The sequence below is a fragment of the Aspergillus multicolor genome, assembly GCF_047715735.1.
Source record: "Aspergillus multicolor strain CBS 133.54 unplaced genomic scaffold BDW74scaffold_2, whole genome shotgun sequence".
Lineage (NCBI taxonomy): Eukaryota > Fungi > Ascomycota > Eurotiomycetes > Eurotiales > Aspergillaceae > Aspergillus > Aspergillus multicolor.
In genome coordinates this window covers 1,777,810-1,803,156 of record NW_027395953.1, presented here as the reverse complement: position 1 = coordinate 1,803,156, position 25,347 = coordinate 1,777,810, and the positions used below count along the sequence as shown (strand labels likewise).

At 50.9% G+C, this 25,347-nt stretch overlaps 7 protein-coding genes across 7 annotated transcripts; 5 read left to right on the top strand and 2 right to left on the bottom strand.

Annotated features, from left to right (window-relative positions):
* Positions 1-54: 54 nt before the first annotated feature.
* Positions 55-3,944, bottom strand: BDW74DRAFT_49869 (anaphase promoting complex subunit bimA). The gene is made up of 4 exons (XM_073732973.1): positions 3,034-3,944; positions 2,767-2,940; positions 866-2,706; positions 55-815 (listed from the first exon to the last, which is right to left on the bottom strand). Exons 1-4 carry the CDS (start codon positions 3,368-3,370, stop codon positions 744-746), a joined length of 2,424 nt encoding a protein of 807 aa, XP_073588965.1. The 5' UTR covers positions 3,371-3,944; the 3' UTR covers positions 55-743.
* A 255-nt stretch (positions 3,945-4,199) lies between these two features.
* Positions 4,200-5,088, top strand: BDW74DRAFT_49829 (SND2/TMEM208 family protein). The gene is made up of 2 exons (XM_073732967.1): positions 4,200-4,316; positions 4,365-5,088. The coding sequence occupies exons 1-2, from the start codon at positions 4,308-4,310 to the stop codon at positions 4,872-4,874; spliced, it is 519 nt and encodes a 172-aa protein (XP_073588964.1). The 5' UTR covers positions 4,200-4,307; the 3' UTR covers positions 4,875-5,088.
* BDW74DRAFT_49835 (uncharacterized protein) lies at positions 5,089-7,886 on the bottom strand. Its single transcript, XM_073732968.1, has 3 exons — positions 7,671-7,886; positions 6,890-7,606; positions 5,089-6,842 (listed from the first exon to the last, which is right to left on the bottom strand). Exons 1-3 carry the CDS (start codon positions 7,784-7,786, stop codon positions 5,303-5,305), a joined length of 2,373 nt encoding a protein of 790 aa, XP_073588963.1. The 5' UTR covers positions 7,787-7,886; the 3' UTR covers positions 5,089-5,302.
* A 1,192-nt stretch (positions 7,887-9,078) lies between these two features.
* Positions 9,079-10,400, top strand: BDW74DRAFT_49816 (uncharacterized protein). Its single transcript, XM_073732966.1, has 2 exons — positions 9,079-9,205; positions 9,262-10,400. Exon 2 carries the CDS (start codon positions 9,341-9,343, stop codon positions 10,142-10,144), a length of 804 nt encoding a protein of 267 aa, XP_073588962.1. The 5' UTR covers positions 9,079-9,205; positions 9,262-9,340; the 3' UTR covers positions 10,145-10,400.
* A 781-nt stretch (positions 10,401-11,181) lies between these two features.
* BDW74DRAFT_144705 (E3 ubiquitin-protein ligase SSM4) lies at positions 11,182-16,252 on the top strand. The gene is made up of 2 exons (XM_073723085.1): positions 11,182-14,510; positions 14,557-16,252. Exons 1-2 carry the CDS (start codon positions 11,399-11,401, stop codon positions 16,086-16,088), a joined length of 4,644 nt encoding a protein of 1,547 aa, XP_073588961.1. The 5' UTR covers positions 11,182-11,398; the 3' UTR covers positions 16,089-16,252.
* Positions 16,253-16,840: 588 nt separating this feature from the next.
* On the top strand, positions 16,841-17,841 carry BDW74DRAFT_173695 (DUF1932 domain-containing protein; the record flags this gene model as incomplete). The annotated part of the gene is made up of 3 exons (XM_073727844.1): positions 16,841-16,890; positions 16,933-17,616; positions 17,688-17,841. The coding sequence occupies 3 exons, from the start codon at positions 16,841-16,843 to the stop codon at positions 17,839-17,841; spliced, it is 888 nt and encodes a 295-aa protein (XP_073588960.1).
* A 1,039-nt stretch (positions 17,842-18,880) lies between these two features.
* On the top strand, positions 18,881-24,537 carry BDW74DRAFT_173694 (uncharacterized protein; the record flags this gene model as incomplete). The annotated part of the gene is made up of 5 exons (XM_073727843.1): positions 18,881-19,082; positions 19,142-21,920; positions 22,282-22,404; positions 22,506-23,104; positions 23,168-24,537. 5 exons carry the CDS (start codon positions 18,881-18,883, stop codon positions 24,535-24,537), a joined length of 5,073 nt encoding a protein of 1,690 aa, XP_073588959.1.
* Between the last annotated feature and the right edge of the window lie 810 nt (positions 24,538-25,347).

The window sequence follows — 25,347 nt, the reverse complement described above, 5'->3', positions numbered from 1 at the left end:
GCTGGGGGCGTTCACATGATACTGCTGACTAAGGTATGTCCTGCAGTACGGGACCGCTTAGCCTCGCCGCTCAACAGCGTCACTACGATGTAGACCGAGCAGGCAGTAGAGGGCCTGCTTAAACGGTTGCTCTCTCTAAGATGTACAGGCCTACTATGTTATCACACTAGATGCGGCTCTATCTTTTACTGCTTGTGATTGAGAATTGTTGCATTTATTTGACTGCACATGACTGTTTCCGAGTGTCTCCACCAGTTCTATATATTTGAGCAACTTCCGCTGTCCACCCGCTCAAAAATGATTTCATCCACATGCAACACCCTGCTTCCATTCGTAATAATGTGCATAAAAATGATCTAACTATGAGCCCAGAAGAGCAGACCGTCAACAGTCATAGCTCTGCTGCCTGCTCTTCTCGGCAAGCGTATATCCTGCTTGCAATGACAAGGCCAACCCACGCTAATGTACAAAATCCAGAAGCTCGGTCCATGTCGAGAATGCCCGAGCTACTGTAACGCAAGTCCATGCTTTAACCAATCCACCTGAAAACGCCCGTATGATGCTGATGCCGCTGTTGTAAATCCGACCCAGTAAGAAACGTAGACCTTCTTGTATACATTAGGGTAGAGAGTGTACTAGCACGGAGGAAGGGTATCTGGTTGGGGAGCAAGAGGAGAACAAAGTAATCAAGAGCAAAAGCAAGGAAAAGCTTAAAGAAGTGAAGTGCAGGAGGTACGGCCCAATCACGCCATATCTTCTTCATCATCCTCATCATCGTCAAGCGCTTCCATCGCGTCTTTAATGTATTGTGCCGCCTGAGAAGACGTTAGTTTAAGGGACCGTTATAGCTTGTGAGGTGGCTTACCTTAGGATCGAGGTTCAAAGCAGTCGTAAAGTGCTTGATGGCATTGCCCTTGTCCCGGAGCATCTTATACAGCTTGCCAAGCAGGTAATGAACGTTCGCCTCGTCCGGCGCCATGTCCTTCAGGACCTTCAGCTCCGTGAGTGCTGATCGGAGGTCCTGCAGTTTCATCAAAGCGCGGGCTTTCCGGAAACGAGCAAGAACAGAATGGGGTGCCAAGGTACAAGCCTTGTTGTACTGGATCAACGCTGATTTCGGATTGTTCATCTTTTCCAGAACCAAGCCGATGCAGCATATCAAGACTGCATTGGTTGGGTTGATCTTGGCCGCGTTTCGGAAGTGCTGCTCGGCAAAGTCAAGTTTGCCCATCTTGTCGTATACTGTTCCCAGACCGTACCAAGCATTGTAGTGCCGGCTGTCGGCGTTAATGCCATTTCGGTATGCATCTAGCGCCTTATCATATTCCTCGTTGGCGACATATTCATGGCCCTGTAACGTGAAACCATACGCGAAGTGAGGATCCAGTTGGGTGGCACGCTTGAAGCACTTCAAAGCCTGATCGTGGTCTCGCTGGTGTGAAAACGAGTTGCCAACAGCAACCCAAGCCTCGGGCGATAGACGATCGACCTCCATCAGCTCATGAGCGAGATAAGCAAGGTCGACGTCGTTCTTCAAGTGCCATAGAACCGTGGAATAAATCTCCATGTCTTCTAATCGGGAGGGTGCCATGTTCCTCACTCGGACGAAGTACTTCTCGGCGTCTGAGTACATTGCTTGCTCATAGTAAGCTCGTCCAATTTGAGCAAGAATCCACGGCGTCTCTCGTTGCCCTTGTGAGAGAGAGCTGAATATCTGAATAGCATCGGGGCACTTGTACCGGCTGAGACAGTAATAGCCAGTAGCAATCTTGGAAAACAAATCTAGGATCCATGCTAGGGCTTCAACCGATTTGGTTCGCTCCGAGAGGGCGAGCTTGGATGGTGCACTTTGAGAACTGGTTGATGTCGATCCGGATGTCCCGCGGTACTCTTTGCTGTCACTATCGTGGATCTCACCAATGTGTCGCCGATTGTTGCCACTTACAACCCGGCCCACAGTCGAGCTTGTCGCCGTCCGCGCTTTCGTCCCCGTAGTCCTCACCTTCTTAACCTCTCGTGCGTCTTTTACTCCCAATGCCGCGCTAGATATTTTATTTGTTGTTGGTTTTATTTGGTTGAAGAGGCGCACACTTCGTCGTTGCCCAATGCCTTGATCGGCTGAATGTGATACCGAAGGATGCGCGACTTGCCCAGAGACCGTTCGTTTCCGATCGCCAACTCTATGACCCAACGTAACTTCTCTTTCCGTGTGACCCTCATCAGGCTCGAGCTTAGTTCGTGTTCTCGGTCGTATGCCGGTTGGCCTCATCTTTGGCGGTGGATCCATCGGGTGATCGCCGCCTATTGTTTGTATTGTTCGATTCTTCTTTGCGGGGGCTAATGGCGGCTCAAATACATCTGTGGCACCACCTCCATTGACTATCCGAGGATCGTCGGATTCGCTGCTTTGGCCACCAGGAGTCTCCATGCCTTCACGCATAATATACGGCCCTGTCCCTGAGGATGCCACACTGACGGTGCTACCATTCAACTTCTCCCATAAGGCAGAGCTCCCATGAGTCGTAGTCGAGTCGCTGCGAGTTGTGCCGGCTGTGAACGGGTCTAAGCTCGGATTCGTATTGACTTGAGTCTGGAGGGCACTGTCTGGAGGTAACATTGACTCCACATCCTCGATTGCAGCGGATGATACCATACTGTACAATTCTGGACTCATTTTGTAGATATTTGAGACCCGCATATCGACACCTTTGCGCATGTTAGCGCATGAAAAAAATTATTCGTGCAGAAGCGCTAATTGGAGCTCACCTGTTTCACAAAGATTCATAAAAGCATCCCACATGAAAGGGTTCAGCTTAAGGGCCGCAGCGTAGCATTCTACAGCCTTGTTGTGTTCCTTGTGAGCTTGCCATATTTTCCCTTGTAAACATAATACCGCCGCGGCATCTGGCAAGTGTTGTCTGCGCGCTTCACTGTGTTTATCTAAGCAGGCGAAAAATCGTCAGTACCAGCCCCCTTCGCCATATGCGGTAGACCAGATCTCGTGCGGCCAAGGTCAAGGAGTGATATGCTTACTCCAGTTATTTCGCGAGTTCCATTGCGCTTTACTCCGCTCCAGTGCATTGATACCATCGGTGTATTTCTCCAGATCAAGACAAGCCTGCGCGTACACATAGGAGCACCCGAGATGCGCGCCCCTCGATCCAAAATGCTTGCTAGTTTCCCATGCCGCTTTCACCTGACCATTTTGTAGGTAACACAGAGCCAGCAGATATGAAGCTTCAGACGTCCGAGGTTCGTAGGCATGTAAACGGCTGGCGAGGAATAGCGCGTTCCGGGCGAGGTTATTGTCAAGATGATAGTATATCAGCTGCCGTAGCTGGCTCGAAATGTGTGACGTGGACGGTGTCATCGTAGGAGGTGAAGAGGCCGAGGCCGACACAGATATCGATGTTAAGGGTACAACCCAGGTAAAGGACTGATCCGGTGTCGCAGAGTAAACAACTGTCAGTTGAAGACGAGCATCAGGTAAAATAAAGCCGAACCGCGTGTCCTTCGCACGACGTAAGAAATAGCGAACGACGTAGGAAATGGCGCACGATAAAGCCGAAGGAAACAACGATTGGTGCTTCTCTCAGACAGCCTCAAATGGCCGGTAAAGTGTATCTGTATCGCGAGATCTCAAAGAGGGGAAGAAGTACGAAGTATAAATGGAGTAAAAACAGCAAATATAGCAACGGACCCTATAATCGTAGTTGATCCCTCGCCGTTCTCATCGCAGAGTCCGAGGCACGGTGAAGAGAGGGCGAGTGGTGAATCCAGGTCTCTGTTGGAAAGAGTGAAGGAGAATCGGACAACTCGTGACGCCGTGCAGGCTAAACAAAGTCTCTGGCAAAACCAAATCGCATGTCGTCAGGGCGAGGGAGCTGCTGAGCGTGAGTGTCGGGGAGCCGGCGGAGTGAGGTTAGCCTCTAGCTCGATTCAGATCACTCTAGAGCTGAAACCTGATGGTGTTTTGCTTTTGACGTCCGAGTTCGCCGTTCTGCATTTGGCGATTTGGCTCGTGGCTGGTTGAGGCGGACTCGCAGGCGGGCGCGGGCGCTTGTCCGGTTGTGGAGGGCAACCATTGGCATTGGCACCACTGGCACTTCCAGATCTCCAACTCACACGACATCTGACACTGACAGTCATTGTTCAACCATAGGAGGAGCTCGGATAGGAAAGGGATATGCACTGCGCCATATAATCATCGATCTATCTCTCATTATTCTACCCACTGCATTACTACCTACATCAGCGACAGCCCACATCATCCTGACGACGCCTACATTCCTCTCGTCGCACACGAAATGGCTCAAGTCTGTTCCCCATCTCACTCCGCTCAATAAACGCTAACAGACCATCAGAAAGCATCTAAAACCCTTGCGGCCCGGAACTCCTCCGTCCTCGTCCGCACCCATCTCATTGCCTTCATCCTGCATGTCCTCTACCTCGTTCTTCATTTCACCTTCAATCGGCCCCGCGCCCTCAAGCCGTACTGCTTTCTTGCCGTCCCGACGCTCGTAATCGAATTCTACCTTGACCGCATCGGCCGCCCAACCTACGCCGCAGATGGCTCGCTGCGCTCACCCGGCGAGGATCTAGGAGCCGCTGGTCTGACCGAGTACATGTGGGATGTCCTCTACTGGACTTGGGGATGCATCGGCGCGGTTTGCGTGTTTGGCGATCGGGCTTGGTGGCTGTGGGTTGTGGTGCCGCTGTACTCGGTTTGGCTGGTGTATAGTACGTTTACTGGGGTGAGGAGTGGGCTTACTGGGTTTGGCGGAGCGGGAGATGCCGGGGAGACAACCGGTGCAGAGAGCAAGAGGCAGAAGAAAATGGAGAAGAGGGGTGCACGCGGAGTTGCTTATCGGTAGAGGTTGAAAGAGATACTCGAGTTGGATAGCTAACGCTGAAGACAATGTGTGCGTCGGAATTGATTAAGTGTCTGACTAGGAGTGAGGACTTGTATATACCGCACAAATCAAGAACTATCCTTCCAGCTCAAGAACCGCAAAGGGGTATCGACAGAATCCGCCGAAAGAGAATGAGAGAGTAAACACTTCGTTGAATGAGTGCAGTACAACGGCAAGCAATATAGAAACATGTACGGGGTAGCTAAGGGAGGAACTAGTAAAACAACCGCGGAAGATCGCCAAGCAAAACTCATCATAGCCATATAAATCTGTCATGAAATCATGGGGAACTATGTGGGGAATAATCAGGATCCAACAAAGCAAGATCGAAGGAAACAGGCGAGGAGTATCAAAGAATGAAATGTATCCACATGGCCTTCAACCATTTTTTAGAGATCAACCTGATCGGCTTGACTCTCATCAGAGTTTGCTGCTTGCGTTGGCTCCGCAACTGTCGAATTTGAAACTTCAGCGGAAGCCTGCATGTCTGGGATCGGCTGCTGCGTCTCATAGATAGCATTAAGCCTCTTCAAGACTTTATCGGCGAAAGCAGGATCCGTATCAGCAAGGATATGAGAGAGCAGGTCCTCAATGGATTGTTCCTGTTGAGCAGGTGCTTGACTAGGTGTTGGCTCAGTGTTGAGACTCTCAAAGCCCAATGATTCGGATAGGGCTTCGGAGATCTTGGTTGCTTCGGCGTCAACAACGACTTCGTCAAATTCAAGGTTGTCGACATCGTCAATCTCGGCCGCAGCCTTTTCAAGGAGCACCGCGGCAGCCGCAGCTCCAAAAGGGTTAGATTCTGGGATGGCGGTATGCTCTGGCTCTGAAACCTCGGTGTCATGACCCGCACGATCTTCAGAGACGATGGACTCGGCAGCCGTGTCTGAGCCAGTATCCTGGATTTCTTCAGCTTCTTGGGCGCCATCGAGTTCTGGTGATTCGCTATCCGTTTCCGCATCGGAACCGGTAGCAGTGTCGTTCTCGTCGAGAGGTTTCTCTTCGGGTTCGGTTAGGACTTCCTGGGCTTCATCCTGTAGGAGAGGGGTTTCTTCCGCTTCGACGGCAGGCTTTGGAAGCGGTGGTGGAGGCTCCAACTTGGTATCGAAATCCTCGCTAACTTCTCGGGCGGCGATCTTCCATCGGCCAACTTCCTTCAGTCTAGCAAGCTCCTTTGCTGCGGCCTCAGCAACGTCCATACCACGTGAAAGGGTTTCGTCCGCAGTCTCCTTGACAGCATCAATCTGTGCATGCTGCAATCCAATCTCACGGAATTTGGCTTTCCAGTCCTCGAATTCCTCCTTCAAGGCGTGGTAGTCCTCCCAGTCTTTATACGTGACACCGTCCATTAAAGCCCATCGCAGTCCGATTTCTTGCAAACCCAAGTCTCGAACATTGTCTAGAACAGAGAGTGTAGAGTTCACTGCGACTGACACTTTGTCCAAGAGATTCGTCTCGAATGAAACGTGCCATTCTCTTAGAACATGAGCTCGGTCTCGGATGGACACGGCAGAGCTTCTGACTTCCTTTAGTAACTCCTCAATGGCGGCCTGTTCCTCTTCCGGGGAATCAGCGAAAGGTAGAGCCTCAGTAAGCGCACTGATACGGTTCTTGATGGCAGCAGTCTGCTCTTCAACTACACCTTCCAACGCATCTACAAGCTTCTCACCCTCAGCTTGCGCACCGCCCGCTACGTAGGCATCAACAATCTCAACCACGCGGCCTTCGAGACTGTCGACGCCCTTCTCTGAGGCCGAAGCGAATCGCTCCTTCCAGGTTACGAGGTCAGAGGCGATCTTATCACGGATCTGCGCTGCCAACTGCGAGGGTGACAATGAAGGTGTCGGTGTGGGTTCAGAGGTGAAAGATGCGGTAAGCGACTCGGTGGCAGCAGTTTCCACGGCAATGGAAGACATAGATGTGGCAGCACTACTACTGTTAGCTTAAGAGGAGATTTCATTTGGAGAACACCTTACCTCTCGACTTCGACCGCCACACTTCTCAGCCGGTCACCCTCGCGATAGCTTGCGAGTCTCTGGCCAATCTTCACGAGTTGAGGCTCCACATTCTCAGAGTAAAGGCTAGATATCTTGGGCCACAGCGTCTGGTGCATAAAGTAAACGGTTGAATACCACGCGTTCTGTGCGTGGGGCATAACAGTCGTAGTCAGAATCTCTTGGCCGGAAGTGTATGTCTTGCCAATGTACGGCTGGTACTTGGCAGCAAAAGGTAGAATGTATCCGTCCACGGTGGTCCAGTATGCCCCGTGAGCTTTGTTGTAGTACGGAGTTACCGTGGTCACGACGTAGTCAACCTGCGGCGCCACTTGCGTTCCATACCAGTCCGCTGCTTTGCCCTTGACGGTTTCGATATGCGGAACAACATTTGCATCCCATTGCTGTTGGCCATATGCTTGAGCGCGGCTCAGCGCTGGCGCGCCATACGTCTGATAGCCCTGATTTGCGATGTTCGAAGCCGGAGTGTAGACCTTCTCGTTCAGTACAATGGCATACGGGCGCGCAGCGTCGACGTAAGGCGCCGCGTAGGTGTTATAGTAAGGGGTAACATGGGGTTCGACGTAGGATTTAGCTGCCAAGTACGGTTTGCAGATCCGAGGCGAAGAGTCCGTCAATTCGGCGACGTTAGACGGGCAGCGGAAGAACGGCGTCAAGAGAAAGTACCAAATGCAAAGCCTATACACAAGCGAATGGTTAACGGCGAAACCCCAACTGCTGGAAAATGAGGAGTAAGTCTTACCGAACCAACAGTCCAACAGTCCATCGAATCCGGCTCGTGCTTCTTGGTTTTGACCTCTCGGGAGTCACGACGACTCTGTCGTTCGACTCCACTGCTTTGCCATTAGAGGCCGCCATGGCTGATCTCTTCGAAGTCTCCGAGCCAGCAACGAAACTGGCAGTGTTCGGAATTCGCGTCGCGTAGTGAGTTGCACTGTTGAGGAGCAGACGACGGAGACGCGACTACTCTTTCATCGAAAACTTGCGATTTCGAGGTACTGAAGAGGCCAGGAAATCGCGAAATGAAAATCTGACGGCGGAATCACAAGCGTAGTGCCTCAGGACTCTAACAGCACGCGACGGACTCGGGTCGGTCTTGGCGCGCACGGTCTAGCTTCAACAGGTCCAGAGCTCGGAAGAGGAACTTGCTGGAAATTTGTACTGGAGTCAGGAAAGGAGATGATTATATTTTGGGGCTGACGATGGGTGTCTTTTGATGGCCTTGCGTTGATCCAAGCTGATCACTGCCTACGATCGTCGGTGAGGTCATTGCGGTGCAGTGGCGCAAGACACCGAGAATATCACTGCATGCATAAATATATAGCTTGTCCAGTGGGATAAGTCTCGGCAGTCAAATGAGTATCTTGGCACGGCGAATTTGAAGGAGAGATGGAGCGAGCGTTGCTGGATCAACACCTGACTGGCGACTGTCATGGCCTATGACGACACTTGACATGAACTACTGCCAGTTACAGTTCGCTTCCTATACGATAAGCTGCTTATGTTACTACTGTACCAATTGTTAAGACTCGATAAACCAACCAATTATAGGCATTGTTGCGGCGAAGACCGTCTGCTCGAGATATTACTGGTTCTTCTGCTGGCGCATCAGCACGCTCGAGCCACAAGCTTCTCATCTCCATCTGGCTTCGGAGTACATAACACGGAGTATGATCACAACATTCGAAGTGGGGGTTTGACTTCGGTGCACACTCTTGTTCCTATACGCCCTGGTAGATGACGGGTGCTTGAATGGTCCTGAAGTGCGCGAGTTATACGGAGTAGTTTCTCAATCATTTGTATTTGGATGAAGGTGTACAACAACATCTGAATAAGTGGCTTTCTAGCGTGGATGCCCCGAATTACATTTCCATGATTTATATTTCGATAGCGCTAGACCGGGCTTCAGTCTCAAACCCCATTTCTAGAAAACCTCACGAACCAGAGCTTCGCTTAATCTCCGGTTCTCTGAGAGAGTTCGGCGCCAAAGTTGTTTAGTCTTGAGCATCACGCTAAAAATGACTGAACTGGACGCGAAGGGTTTTACTTCTGGGTTCTCCCCATGCTTGCAGGAGGCTCATGTGAGTTCTTGTCTTTGAAATGCTGAAAAATGCTGCCCCAAAAATGCTTTCCATCTGTCGTTTATACAATCCTACTAGTGCTTCTACTCCGGGCTACACCAAGTGCTGCGCGTGAAAATACCGAGGAATCATGCCTTGCCTGTCAAAATGCGAGTATCAATGAGCCGATAGGAATTGATTTTGGCCCCCAGATTATGTACGGTTGATAAATCTGTTTCTCTATTGCGCCTACCCAAACTGACCTGAACATAGCTTTGCAATTTATGCACATTCACCTACAAACTTCTCCGAATTGGCTGCGATAGACGATGACGTATACAGGCAGCGAATCATGCAATTATGGCTTGAATTTGCTGATAGAACAAATGTGACGCAACTGTTCGAGCCGAGCGCACTTGAAGTCTTGAAAGTCTTCATGCATGCTGTCCAGCAACGTCTTTCAGCAGCCATATCGGCTTTCACTGCCCGGCTTCCGATTCTGGAGCATCGCTATGTGCAGTTCGCCAGGACAGTAATTCGCGAATTGTTGGAGGATCTATTGCTCATGCCGTTTCCTCCAAGCTGGAAACAAATGCCTCTGTCAAAGACAGAGATCAAAGAGACATTCACCAAGGTCTGCACCGATCTCAAAGCTGCAGCTCTGGCAGAACATGGAGTCAACGTAACATTCGTAATCTCAAGCGTACCGGACTTCTTCAACGAAACCTTGGGAGGCCTCGTGGTCGAAGCTTGCGAGAAAGCTGGCATTGGGACTGCGTATCCCAGGAAAGCTTTCCCACGTTTATTCTCGAGTTTCAATTTGCACCCCAATCTTCCACGCCGAGCTTCCGTGCTGGCCATCCATCAAGGCGAGTTTCATGCCGGTGTCCAGCTGTTGCAGGCGCAGGAATACCGAAAAGATAAGCTCCTTGGACCGTACATACCGCTGCATCATTGGATGAGCCGCAGCTACTTGCGGCAATTGACCACTCAAATCATCGAACTGTACCCAGAGGTGGAAACACAAATCTTTGTTAGCGCTGATGAAGAATATCTGACAGCAGAGATATCGACGGTGAGATTGCAGCTGAAACACCGGAACTCGGTCGTGGAATTTCTTGGACTAGATGGCACGCCATCCAGAGTCAAGGGATAATCGCGACGATGGCCCTGGTCAAAGTGCTGCCCCTGACCTAGACGAGCTGCCGCTGGATCTGAACTCTTGGTGGGCGTATGGCAACACTCCCGATGGCGGGGTGAAGCTCACGATGAAGCAAATCCGTGATAAAGACAATGAATACGTGAGATCTCTTGCCCAAAACATTCTCACTCATCTTCAGTTTATTCGACGTTAGTCTCGCCAATTGTTCCCCCGCTTAAACATAATTCACTGACTCTTTCCGCCGCAGAGCATCGCACGGGCGTTGAGTCGCTTGAACCGGAAAGAGTTGATCGCGCGCTAATCATCACTGACTACATCGACGGAGATCTGGTGCAGCGTGCAGTCAGGGAGGCTATAGGAAATGACATCCCTATGCTGGGTGGAACTCTGCAGAATATCACCATGGCCGCCGAAGGTGCCGCAAGACTTGCTTATTACAGGAGAGGGAACTTGATTCGGCGAGACAATTTGAAGAAACGCCGGAAGACCAGATACCAGAAAAGCCATGATGAGCTCTGACAGCTTGCCAAAGACACCAGAAGACGTAGATGGCGATCGCTTTGAACAAGCTAGGTTTAGGTCTCAAATCTGCCCATATTCCGTTACATGCCAGTTGTCCGTTACAGGTTATGAAACAAAGACACCAATGAGGACATATCTGTCCCTTATAATTGTCTCAAAATCTCATACTCTGTACGAATACCGCCTCAGAGAGTAGATAGATCAATGAGCCGGAGTTGTGGTGAATAGAAGCATTTCAACCACTTTTACCACTTTCATATGTTGCTACTGCAACACTGAACATTTGAAAAACTCATTCACACCTGTTGTTCATAGGTGTTTGACTCGAGACTGACTGACTAGGAGATCGGCTCGAAGCCGAGGGACAGAAGACACGAACAAAGAAGGTACTCACGTGACACTGGTCCAGCAATGCGGGCGGAGGAGTTGCTGAATCATCATTCGTCCCCAGGCACCTTTTGAACATCACCCATTATCATGACTTTCTTAATACTCGACAGTCGCCACAAATTTCTGTGAGCAGTACTCGGGCTGCTCTGATTCTACGCCTTCTAGCTCTTGCTACATATCCAGTATCCTTCCGACTGCGATCCCTGCACTCGCTTACTGAAACACCGACTCTTGCGTCATTGTTAGACCAAATATTTTGTCTCCGAATCATGATAAACGACAGTTGTTTCACCTGCTGCTGCTGAGGGCGACAACGCCGAATATCCCACGACGAAGATGGACTTCCCGGGTCGTCTACTCCGCGAGCGTTCGAGCTCCGCGGCCACCCACGATATAATGAACGACCCGACTCATGATACCGGGAAAGGGAAGGAGAGGGAACATGAAGAACCGGATACTTGTCGAATCTGTCGTGGAGAGGGCACGGAACAGGACGAGCTGTACTACCCGTGTAAATGTAGCGGTAGTATAAGATTCGTCCACCAGCCTTGTTTGGTGCAATGGCTGGCTCACTCTCAGAAGAAGCACTGCGAGCTGTGCAAGACTCCTTTCCATTTCACCAAAGTGTACGACCCGGATATGCCTGAGAGCTTGCCGACCCTTTTGTTTATGAAACAACTTTCGATACACTGCGTTCGCGCTGTTGTTACGTGGTTGCGCTGGGTTCTCGTCGCGTTCGTCTGGCTTGGGTGGCTGCCGTGGTCTATGAGGGCGATTTGGAGAGCGCTGTTCTGGCTTGCTGATGGCCGTTGGTCAAGTGCTGATGCCTCTCAGCAAGGCTATCACGATCGCAACGTGTCGACTTCTTTCAACGATGCAACACTGGCCTCGAGTTCCGTGGTCGCCGAACCCAGTTCGGGTGTGGGGGAATCCTCCCCATCAGTGTTCGATTTCTCTACGGGCGAGCCTATATTGCTCAAGCTTATGAGGAAAGCGTTCTCTACGCTTTTCTTTCCCGCAATGTCAACAAGCTATAGTTCCAGCAATACTTCTAACGTAACGACGACTCCCCTTAGACGTCGACCGTCTTGGCTTTCCGATGTCAAGTTTTTGAATACGCTGACTCCGTCACCCACCATCAATAACATTCTCATTGATACACTGGAGGGCCAGCTTATCACATTGCTAGTCGTGGTCTCGTTCATTCTGGTATTCCTTATCCGAGAGTGGGTCGTTCAGCAACAACCCCTCGACAACATCGCGGAAGGGGAGCGGGAGGCGGCGGATCAGTTAATAGCTAACAATCGTCACCAAGTTGAAGCTCCTGAACCTGACCCCGAACACCCTGAAGACTTATCAGACGAGGACTCCCCGCAAAATGAACTGAACGATGTTCATGCCGACGAAGCCGCTGATAACAGGAGCACAGCATCCGAACAGCCAGACGAGGAGCCCTTGGACATTGACTCATCCCAAACTATACGTGATTTGCTTGTCGGAGCTGCTGGCGGCCCCGTTACGCCGCGAAGTCCTCAGATCGACGAGCCACGTTTCACCATCAATATGGAGCTATACAGAGATTTACAGCGACGTTCTAATGGCGATCTCGAAGAAATGTCAAAAATCATTCGTGAGGAGGGTCGCATTGAAGAACTGGTTTCGGGTCTCGCACCCAAAAGACACGCACAATCGTCCAATGGCTACCCACGCTCGCGTCTTTCCGATTCCACCAATGCAGATGCAGAGGTTATGGATGAACCGGCTGCGGATGAGCCCCGTCCCGCCTCGCCAAACTGGTCTTTTGCCACGTCGCTTCCGCATCGGGACGACTCCAACTTTGCCGAGGCCCATAGTGTTCATGCACACTTGAACCAACCGGAATCTCAGCAGGCCTTGAGGCCAGATGTTGAACATAACGAAAATGAAAACACGGAAGGAGAGACACCTTCGGGTACAGCATTGATGGCGGAGAACGGCAGCAACGGAGCAACTGGCGGGGATGCGGCGGTTGTCGACACTGATTCAGCAGAGGAAGCACGGAATATCCCTGGCGCCTCACAAACCGCGGTGGAACATGACGTGGGGATGACCCAGCGAGTCATAAATTGGTTCTGGGCCGACGTCGTTCCTGATGATCTTAACCAGGGACCCGAAACTGACTTGGAAGAAGATGTAGCTGATGAACCTGCTGTTAACGAGCCTCTAGAACACCCCGACCATGACGATGACCTGGACGCTGAGGCCATGCTACCGGAGATTGACCCGAACGAAGTCGATGCGGTTGAAGAAGCCGATGATCTCGAAGGCATTTTGGAGCTCATCGGCATGCAGGGACCTATTTTCGGGCTATTGCAAAACGGGGTGTTCTGCGCGCTGCTGATCTCTTTTACCGTGGCTGCCGGTATATGGCTTCCGTACCTTGCTGGGAAGGTTGCCCTCGTCCTTCTAGCGCACCCGATACAGTTCATCCTTGGTGTTCCCATGACGGCGATCTCGGTCTTGGCGGACGTGGTCATTGATACCCTCATTGGTAGCCTAGGATATATCATGTACTGGACAAACGCAATTGGTAAATTGGTCTTCAGCCCTTTCGCGGCGATCATTTCGCTTGATAGATGGACCAGACCAATTGCCAGCACCTCATTATCCCTCATTGATGCGAGCAGTCAACGATTGAGCAGCGTGGTCAATACTTTCTTTGTTTTCCACGAAGCCGATGTCCCCATGTTCTCAGTTCTCTCCCACTTAGCTCTGAAGATCCATGAAGCACGGATAGCTTCATTGTTCAGGTTGGCTTTTCTGCTAGGCAAATTCGCCCTCTACGATGTTCCGCTGCAAATCGGACCGTTATCAATCACCAAGCTACTCTTTCTCAGCCAAGACTCCTCGACTGCCGGTAATCTTCTGAATATGGCTTTGAGCCAGGTTTATGATGCCGGCCACGATATTTACGCCCGATTTTTCTTGCCCCCGTCAGCCTGGGTCAGTGCGGATATCATAGGTATCTCTGCAGCTGACGGTACCATTGACTCTAACCTAGCTGTGTGGGATACAAAGGATCGCACTATTGCCATATTCATGGGCTACATTCTCGCTTCTGCTGTCGGGCTGGTTTATCTTCGAGCCGCTCGGTTTTTCTCGGGCACTGACGGAGGACAACGTGTTGAGGGTATGGTTGCAGAAGGACTTCATCAAGCTGGTGGTGTGATGAAGGTCATCCTCATTATCGGCATTGAGATGATAGTCTTCCCGTTATATTGCGGCGCTCTTCTTGATGCAGCGTTGCTGCCTCTGTTCGAAAATGCTACGCTTGCGTCGCGGATCGACTTTACATCAGCATATCCATTAACCTCGCTTTTCGTGCACTGGTTCGTCGGGACCTGTTACATGTTCCACTTTGCCCTCTTTGTCTCCATGTGCAGAAAGACCATGAGAAGCGGTGTCCTATGTAAGTCACCATCATTGATTTATGGAATTTGTACTAATTATTCTAGACTTCATTCGCGACCCAGATGACCCGACCTTCCACCCCGTGCGCGATGTACTTGAGCGGAACATCACCACCCAACTCCGCAAGATCGCTTTCAGTGCTCTTGTTTATGGCGCCCTCGTTATCGTCTGCCTGGGCGGTGTAGTCTGGGGTATATACTATGGCTTCGATGGTGTTCTTCCCGCCCATTGGTCGTCCAGTGATCCGGTTCTCGAGTTTCCGATTGACCTGTTGCTTTATAATTTCGGAATACCCCTTGCTATCAAGTTCTTCAAGCCTTCTGATGGTTTACACAGCTTATACAGATGGTGGTTCCGAAAGTGTGCCCGCTTCTTACGGCTGTCAGACTTTTTCTTTGGTGAGAAACATGCTGACGAGGAAGGCAAGAGTTCTCAACCGGGGGACAGTGCGCCTCCTGAGGAATCTGTGACGGAGATTAAAAACAGGCACATATCCTTTGAAAGAGTCTCGACGAAGCGGGACGGCAGATTTGTCAGAGTCCCGGCTTCCGACCAAGTCCGCATTCCAAAGGGAAGCCCCGTATTTGTGGAAGTAAATGAAGCAAACGAACGAATTGATGGGAAGCCTGACACCGATCAAGGACTTCATGGTCGACTCAATAACCAGTTTACCAAAGTTTACATTCCTCCTTCGTTCAGAAGCAGAATCGCGACCTTCATCTTCTTTATCTGGATGTTCGCGGCTGCGACCGGAGTGGGAACCACCATTATTCCACTGATCGTCGGGCGCAAAATCATGTCCTACTACCTTCCTGGCCTACCCGTCAACGATGTCTACGCGCTATTCGTCGGCATGGGAGTTGCCTGCTCTGCTGCCTGCGTCTTATTTTCATGCCGGGCTGGATTCCGTATGATGACGGGCCGCTTAGGTCCGTATCTACAGTCTTCTGAGCAGGTGACTCGTGCAGCGATGGACATCTCACTCAACGCATTCAGCGTACTCTATATCGTGGGGTTGTTCTTGATATTCCTGCCCTCGATAATTGCCTTGGCAATAGAGCTCTACCTACTGGTTCCAGTCAACACATATGTCGGCCACGAAAAGGATCACGTCATCCACTTTGTCCAGGATTGGACGCTAGGCGTGCTCTATGTTCAGATGGCAGTGAAACTGGCCTTGTGGCACACTAGGTCTCGGCCAGCTGCGGTTCTCAAGGGCATCTTCCGCGACGGCTGGCTGAAGCCCAATGCCAAGCTCGCGACCAGAGCTTTGCTCCTTCCTGCAACTCTTCTCGCTCTGGTAGCTATCATGCTACCACTCTCCTTTGGGTTCGTAACGAATTTTGCTCTTTTCTCCTCCTGTCCGGAGATGCGGCCCAAGGTCTACCGCTATGCTTATCCCGTTACCCTTGCGGTGGGACTTGTGACCTGGCTCGCTTACCTTGTCTGCCGCCAGGTCGAAGTGTGGAAGGTGAGCATTCGAGACGAGTTCTTCCTGATTGGAGAACGTCTACACAACTTCCGTGAGAAGCGAGCCCGAGATGTCGGTGTTTCGCGGCGGGTGATTACCGGATGATAGCAACGGCTATCCCCGTCCGCTGGTTTAGCAGTCATATAACTGTAGTGGCGTTTGTTTCTCTTTCTCTTTGTACATTTAGGTGTTTACTAGACGGAAACAGATTGATTGATCAATACCCGCGTTGCAGTAGGTCTATCTAATAGAATGATCTTCCTGGTTTATCTTTGTCTCTGAGTGGCATAGAGCGGCTTACGATAGGGAAAGATAGCAATCCGGCTAGCAAATATCTCCGGCAATGCCTAAAAAGAGCCATTAGAATCATTATTCTGAAGTTGTTCGGCATCGACCCCTGGTCGGGATTTGGAACTCTCTCTAGCAAGCCCTAACTGCCAAGACTTGTGGGAGCCGTGCACCTGCCATCTTAACCATTAATCTCAGTCCATCAGAAAAGAAATCGATGCGATCTCATGGCTGTGGCTCATGCTGTCTTTGAAGCTTAAATGGGCATGAACTGCGCGTCTACTGCTAGGATCATGGAGCTCCTGAAGCTTGTTGGACTAGATAGGTATGACGCCATCGGACTGGTGCCAGTTGAGGTTGATCAAGACAATCTCCCCGCGTCAACCCCGCATTGACCGAGATAAGCAGCAGCAATAGATAACAACTTCATCACCTCTTCCAAAGTTTACTCACGAAGACACAGAAGGAGTCTCTTGTCAAACCAGCGACAATGGCCGAACAAAACCCTGTAGTTGGCGTCGTCTCCATCGGCGAGATGGGATTTGGTGTTGCTCATCTCCTCATGAGCCATGGATACCGCGTCGCAACCTTTGCAGAAGATCGAAGGCGAGATCTCAGCGTACTACTTGAATATATAACTAGCAGCTAACAGCCTAGCCAGCGAGCGCACCCGAGAACGCGCCCAATCGATCAACATTCATCTCTGCCCATCAATCAAAGACCTCGTCTCGCTCTGCTCCGTCATCCTCTCCATCGTCCCGCCAAAGGACTCCTTCGCAACCGCACATCGCATCCACGAGAATACGCCCAGTTCACCCTCTAGAAGCGGACCACTCTACTACCTCGATCTGAACGCCACGGCGCCCTCGCTCTCAAGAGAAACGAACGACCTCCTCAGCTCCAATCCGAACATCGTCTACATTGACGGCGGAATAATCGGCGGGCCACCGAAACGAGTCTCGTCAGAGGAAGAGAATGAATGGACACTCCCATCGATCGTAACATCCGGGCCATCCCTCCCTTCTACTCCAACTTACAAACATCTCTCCGAGACTCTTGAAATCGAACACATCTCGCCATCTATTGGCGCTGCCGCCGGACTCAAGATGTGCTTTGCGAGCATGAGCAAAGGCGTCTACGCGTTGGCGATCCAGTCCTTTGTTACAGCGGAGTCGATGGGTGTGTTCCCCGAGCTGAAGCGGTACATGGGGAAGCATAACTCCGGCACCTTAGACATCGTGAACAAGGGCGTTGTCGGAATGCCGCCAAAGGCGTGGAGGTGGGTTAATGAGATGCAGCAGATTGGGGCGACGATGGAGGAAGAGGGTGGGTTTAAGAGGGAGCTGTGAGTTGCTTTTTCATCTGTTGTTCGTCGTTGTTCTAAGGATAGGAGCTAATCGGACACTTTGGTCCTAGGTTCGACGAGATAGGCGAGGTCTATAGAGTTGTTGCGGAGGATACGGCGTTGGGGAAAGAACAGACTGGGCGGAGGGAGCGGGGGACGACGGTGGATGATGCTGTAGCTGTGATGAGGGAAGGGATAAAGAGGAAGAAGGAGAAGATGGAGTGATTGATTCGCAGAACGGAGATCAAACAGTGCTTTTTGAGTATATTAAGATCTCTATAATGAACTGCGCTTCTGTATAAGGAGTAAGGTTGGCCTTTGTCGAATACAGCGTGGTGGCATAGACCTCCTCTCGTAGGAGCCATCCTTTCGTATTTTACGCAACAATCCAGGTATCAATCTTTCCTTCTGACCATGTTCAGACTCTCAATACTGTTTCTCTTCTATCGTTCACGAAGTTATTCGGCGTATAGAAATCGATCGGGATACCGGACGGTAGGAATAGGAAGGCGCGAAACGAGCAATATGGATGGCTACCGGTAAGCCTGGGCTGAGCATCTGGCCTCTTGAGATTCCTTGAGAGCTTGTCCAGTGTCAAAATCCTGCAGCAAACTTGTGGTTATCAGTTGAGATATCATGAAGCATGTGTGTTACAGGCATTACTCTGCTTGCCTGGTAAACTCTGAGCTGCGCCATTACTATTTCTTGCTGGATGACCAATTTCCACCACGGCAGTCGCTCCAGACCCCCGTCTGCGATGGAGTCTCAACGGCTGTTCGTCTCTACCCTACCTAGGTAGACGCAATGGAAAATAACTAGCTTCGAGAGGGAATGGAAGAAAACACTCAACATAGGCTTGTCCCATTTACTCAAAGGTTAGATGAGAGACTCCAAGGGCTCTCCTTCTGTGTTCTGGTAATCTGTATACGGAAGAGACAAACATCGTCGTTTAACTGGGCGTGCAGAATGCACCAAACCTTGGGGAGAGGCACATTGCAACTGCACTTTGGTAACATCTTCACCAGCACAGCCAATAAGTCCATCTTCACCTTCCAGACTGCTCCAGAATGGCTTGCTCATGGTATAATGTCTGGAAATCTCTGTCTGGGTGCATGCGCTAATTCACTTCAGGGCCACTCTGTCAGTAACACTGACAAGGAACCAGAAATGTGCGCACATTCACTGCAGCCCTGGAGCTCTGCACTGAACCCAGCCAATTACCGTGCTTTGCACAGAGATTGACTGAGTCTTCATTCACTCCAGCATGACTGTTCCTGAGCTCCCTGTGCTAGCTTCTGCCCTGCCCGCAGACTCCTCCCACTCCAGTATAATAATCTCCCCATCCTCCGCTGAGAATGAGTTTTGGTTTTTCCTCCCCCTCTCCACCTCCAATCTCTCTAACCCGTTCCTTTCTCACTGGTCGAACTTTGATTACACCCACGTCCATCTCTCGCAACCATGCGGCTGTCCACCTTGTGGCATGCCTGCGGCTTGGCTGCTGCTGCTGCTGCTGCTGCTCCTGCAGTGGCAGAAGTCCTTGACACAGGCATCGCTGCAGGCCAGGACGTCTCGTCTTCCACCGTCATTACTTCTTACGTTCTTTCGCCTGTCTATCTCACTTCCTATGCTTCGACTGATGGCTCTGATGACTTTACCACCGTGTCGTCCGCTGTTACTGCGTCCACTTATACAGACACTGCTGTTTTGAGTCCCTCTGTTTCCATCCCTCCTGGTTCTACTCCTTTGGGTTCTGTTGCTTCTGTCACTTCTGTCTCGAACCCTGTCGTCTCAACTTCATTTGGTTCGAGTTTTGTTGTGCCCAGCTCTCTTGGTACCAGCTCTGTGTTCGGCTCTTCTGGTACTACCCCTGTGTTTTCCAGCTCGCTTGGTTCCAGCCCTTTTATTCCCACCACTAGCACCAATGTTGTCCCAGGCACTAGCACTGCTGTCATTCCAACCTCGAGCACTAGTGCTGTTTCCACTTCTAGTGCTGTGGAAATCACTAGCACCAATGCTGTTTCGTCGTCGAGCACCGCTGTTATCCCAACCTCAAGCACCAGTGTTGTTTTCACTAGCACCGCTCTTATTTCAACCTCGAGCAACAGCACCAACGTTATCCCCAGCGGAAGCTTCACTGCGACTTCGAGCAACACCCCTGGTCTCACTCCAACCACTAGTACTACGGACACCTCCAGCTCAAGCACCAATGCTGTCTCCAGCTCTGGTACTAGTACGGCGCTCATCCCGACGGCCTCTTCTTCGGCTTCTCCTGTTTCGCCCATGGATTCGACTGTCACTCTACCGACTGTGTCTCCTCCACCCGTTGCTTCGACTGGAGTTCTGCCGTCCGCCACTCCTCCTCCAGGTATCTCATCTCACATTGTGGTCACGAGCACTACATGGGTGACCCAGACGCCTGCTGCTGGACCTCCTACCTCCTCGATGCTGGTGGTCACCGTCACTGAAGAGCATCCAACTTCCCTCACGAGCCTCATCTCGATTACCACAACCGATGAGTCTGGTGCAACGGTTATCATCACTCAACCGACTACTGTGCCCGACCTCGAATCGGTAACTGGAACAACAACCATATTGTCTCTGCCGGACTCAGTGGTTATCGTTTCCAGCATGGATGAGATTTTCACCAGCTTTAGCCACATCATTCCTATCTTCGAATCGTGGGCCAGCAAGCCAGGCCCTCCTCACCAAACGAAGGCTATTGAAGAGATTGATAAGATCGATGTTAAGCTAGAAAGCTTCATTAAGCATTTGGGCGGGAAATTTCCACCTGTTTGCAAGAAATCGAAGCGAGGTCTTTTTGATGCAGGCTTGAACGTGGCCAAGGGCATTGCTGATGCAGCTGGGAACGCAGCTAGCGCTCTCCTGGATAGCTTAGGATGCATCACGAAAATCATCACTCGCTTTAAGGACGAGATTAAGAAGGGAGATATCGAAAATGCTAGAGACCTTTTGAAGCAGTTGATCGACGTGCCTCCTCCCGGCCCTCCAAAGCCTGATGATGAGGACGACGATGATGATGACGATGACGATGACGATGAGGACGATGATGAGGGTGATGATTCCATCATAACAATCTCGGGGACTACCACGTCGATATCGTGCACTTCTGAGATAACGACAGTCCACGTCGCTGTTCTGTGCGAGCCGACCTCTATCACATTCGCGGACTCTACTGTCTCGACTACCACGTGCAGCCCATCCACGACGCTGACAACCACTGGTTGCTCTGTCACCGACACTACTACGACTATTACCAACACTTGCGTCGAAGAGACGGCGGATCGAGTCACGGTTCTCTGTGAGCCGATCTCGACTGTCTTGGGTGACTCGACCATCTCAACCACCACTTACTACCCGACCACCACCATCACAGCCACTGGGTGTTCTGTCACTGACACTACGACCACTGTCACCAGCACCCCTACTTCCGGAGCACTATGTAGCCATGAGACTTGTGGCGATCCATGTTCCGATCAAGAAGGAGCATGGGTGACCCTTGCGCCTATCGATTGTGCAAATATCCCCGTATCTGTAGCAACTGCGCTACCTTCGGGGCGCCAGGACCTGGTAAAGCGTGACCAAGCAACTCCAACCCCAGCCCCTCCATCCTCAATCGATGCGAAGACCCCATTTGAAGTGCAAGGCGACCTGGTCAACCTGAACAAGCAATTGACCGAGAAAAACGCGTGGCAAGATTATGGTAAGAAGGGGACATATGGAAGATGGTTCTCGTTTCCCCGTGAACTTTCAACTAGAGGCATCAAAGGCTTAACTGGTTGCACCTCGGTGATGATCGTGTCAGACCAGGGTGTATACATCTCTCACATCTGGGAATCACCTGTGTTTGTTTTTAAAGACAACGGCCTTCCTACGCCTACCGCACCTGACTACTTCGAAAAGCACTCCTACATGGCCCTTGTCAATGGTGGACCCGACTTTCCTTCGGTTGAACCGCTCTTGGGCCTGGTTGGATCTGATGCGAAACCTGGGCCTTTGCATGTTACTCGTAACCCCCGAGTATTCGTGATTACGCCCTATGGAGAGGAAACAGGGTCAGAGTATATGTACTCAGAGAAAGCTCAGAAGCTCAAGGACGCAATCACCACGTTTCTCTGGCACAACTCTCCAAACGCAAAAGGCGAGATCACTGGTTATCGACGGAGCAACCGCCAGGTGTCTACCGACGACCTTGAAACTACCAGCAAAGCTGTTCGAGAAGTCTCAAAGATTGCCCAGTGGACCAAGGTTGGGAATCAGTACAACGCAATGGGCCGTTATCGACTGTGGGTTGGTGGAACAATGGTTGCCGATGTTGGGTTCTGTGATGTAGATACTCTGTCTCCTCCTCCTTCTTCTGCTGGCCCATTGCAACGGCGAGATGGTTCTCTTTACGAGGGGATATGCCCACCCACGACGATCAGTTTCTCCATCATTACACCAGGATACCCGCCATTTACTCCGTCACCTACGCCCTCACCATCTAGCACCCCCGCCACACCTACGCCAACTCCCGGATCACTATGTAAAGCAGACGCTTGTGGCAATTCATGCCCCAGCAAAGGACAAGGAGGATTTGTGACTGTTGCGACGCTTGACTGCAAAAATCATCCCAACAACCACGCTAACTGCACTACCCACTTCAAGCCCCGTGGTGGTCCAGACCTCTTTACCTGTTCGCCGCCGCGAAAATGACCTGGTGAAACGCCAAGATGATTCTAGTGACGACGAGCCTAGTGACGAGGGCGACGCGCCCGATGAGGATGCTCTGTTAGAACCCTCCCCCTGGATAATGACCATCCCGACGACTTGTTCGCGATATACCGGTTACTCTCCGAAGCCACACCTTACTCTGACTCCGTTGGAAATAGATGGGCCCCGGTTGATGTCAACACCGCAACGTGTAGTGAGTGGTTCCCATTTGCTCCATACGGTCGGGCGCTTTCGCGGATGGCAGCGGGTATGCAAGCCCTCAATGGATGTACTGCGGTGTTTATTGTGTCCGTTAAGGGGGTCTACATAGCCCACATTTGGGAAGACCCTGTCTTTGCATCAATGGCGACCCGTCAACTTACAGATGATGCGACTTTTTTCCGTCAATCGCTTTCGGCTCTCCTACATGCATCTCCCGAGTTTCCTGAGGTCCAAATCCCCATCTCGAATCTTATTTGGGAAAAGCCAGGCGTCCCTAGGGTGCTTCACCCGTCAAATACCCCCAAGGTTTATGTCATCACGCCATTTAACGACGCAATTCTCGGAGGAAACCAGGAACCGCAAGTTCTATATACGGCACGGACTACTTGGCTAGCTGAAGAGCTCACTACGTTCATGTACCAAAATATTGGAGGAGTCCCAGAAGGACTGGAGGGCGAAGTTCATGGCTACGTCCGTAGCGGGGCCCTGCGATGGCAGCTCCTCTCAAACGACAATCATTTCGGAAAAGTCGTCCTCGATGTTGCACCTTATCACCGTTACGAGATGGTTGACGATCAACACTACAATAGAATGGGCATGTATCGGCTTTGGGTCTAAGGAGCTCCCGCTGCCCACATGGAATTCTATGCGAAGCTCAATGCTCATCTTCCTGCCCCTGGCCAAGCGCAACGACGGGATGTTGCACCCGAGGACGACGACATTTGTCTGGTTGCCACGCGCCCGAACGTAACTTACTCGAGCATCACACCGAGATATCCGCCATTTACGCCGTCATCGACCCCTTCATCAACTCCATCGGTTTCTCTGCCAGTTACTTCGTCTACCACTCCTTCTAGCACTCCGTCCACCACCTCGCCTAGCACGCCGTCTACCACTTCTTCTAGCACTCGCTCTACTACGTCGTTTACCACTCCATCCCCAACTCCGTCTCCCACTCCGACTACCACCTCGTCTACTACTTCGTCTAGCACATCTACCACGTCGTCCACCACCTCGGCTGACGTGGGAGTCAACCCACCAGGACAACCTTCAGGATTCAGCCTGCCACCCTCGCCGCAAGTCACAGGAGGAACACTCCCTCCAAACCTGACTCAAGTCAGCGAGCCACGATGCTTCGAGCTACCCATTTATGTTGCCCCTAAGGTGGACCCGAACAAGGTCGAGGAAGTTGCGGAATATTGCCGAGACGGACGAGGAGTCGTCAATCGCGAAACAGTACTCGGTGAAAACGACCCACCCCTTCAATACACCCTGGCCTCTGGCACAGGCGAAAACGAAAGCCCGTACTATGTCGTTAAGTTCGAATGGGAAAAGGACTGTAAAGGGCCACCCCAAAACGTTCACCATCCGATGACGGGCCACAACTGCCACCAGACCATTATCAAGGTCTTTAGTATGGACACCTGCAAGACGGACAATGGGTACGGTGGCTCTATCCGGGTGGGCTGTGTCCGCTATAGTGCTTGGCTGAAGGGTGAAGCGAGCAAAGGAGGCGATGATTCGAACTCTGAATCTACGCCCCCTCCTAAAGAAGACGAAGTAGGCGAAACCATCCCTTACGACAAGAGTCTCAGCAGCAAGACGACCAAGTCAAATGACTACAACCCCATCCACATCTTAAATGAGGATCTTGCTGATAAGCTCGCGGACATGTGCGAGAACGGTGGTATTGGCAAAGATGACATGAGCATTGGGCCGGGAGATGTGCTCGTGTATACAGCTACTATGGACAACGACAGCACCGAGTACTACAAGACAAAGATCCAGTGGAAGGCTGGCTGTGAAGGTCCAAACCAGAGTCCGATCAATCCGATGAAGGATCTTTCCTGCAAGGACATCACCAAGATGAACCTCGACAAGGATCTACTTGATCCCGGTTCCTATGTCACTGGCGGATCGACTTTGGCTGGATGTCTTGTCTACACTTCTTCTATGGCTGGTTATCCTATGGGGGAGATCAAGGACTAATTGCCAACGGCATGAATTTGCACACATCTCACTCATACCCAAAAAACTCTCTATCACTGTTTCTGTTTTCTTTTGTTCAATGAGACTTTATTGTGTATGGTGGTGGCTCTCTGTTAGCTCACGATTTGTCTACACTTGTCTCTCTTGTCTCTTTCTTTTGCTATGATCATATGAATATGTGATTTCCATGTCACGATATTCAGAATCTCTAAAAAATCATATTTGTGTCCTTGATTCCAAGCTGCAAATGAGTAGACGTAAGCCTCAATATTTTATTCAAATTCTTAAGGGATGAAGAGTGAAACGGGACTAAAAAGTAGAGTGTATTACCTAGGTAGGTTTAGATATAGGCCTTGATAGAGAAGCTGAATCTTATCATCGTACTGATTACTCGAAAATGGTGGAATCAATTCCTGTCATCTTGAAAATTGTGCCCAGGTACGAGAGGAAAGGCCTTGAGACTCTCTTATGTATGGCAACGACCATGCAGCTAGTTACTGCAGGTATTATACCCTCCAACATGTTGCAAGATTCTATCTAGCATTCACGGCGTAGAAGCAGCATTGCTCCCTGACGCCAGGTAGCGTGTCAAGTTCCGTGCTACCGGTTAACGAAGACATTCTGAGCCTGAGCCTGGGATAAACTGGGCCATGAGAAATTGAATTGGTATAATTGCATTAGGCACGGAGAATCGTCTCTTCGTCCGTCATGAGAATAAACTTACACGCAGCCTGCCAGATAAATCCCTCCTCTAAATCCCCGTATATCCTGTCCAGCCAGCAGTATAGCGATGGGGACAAGCCTAATAAG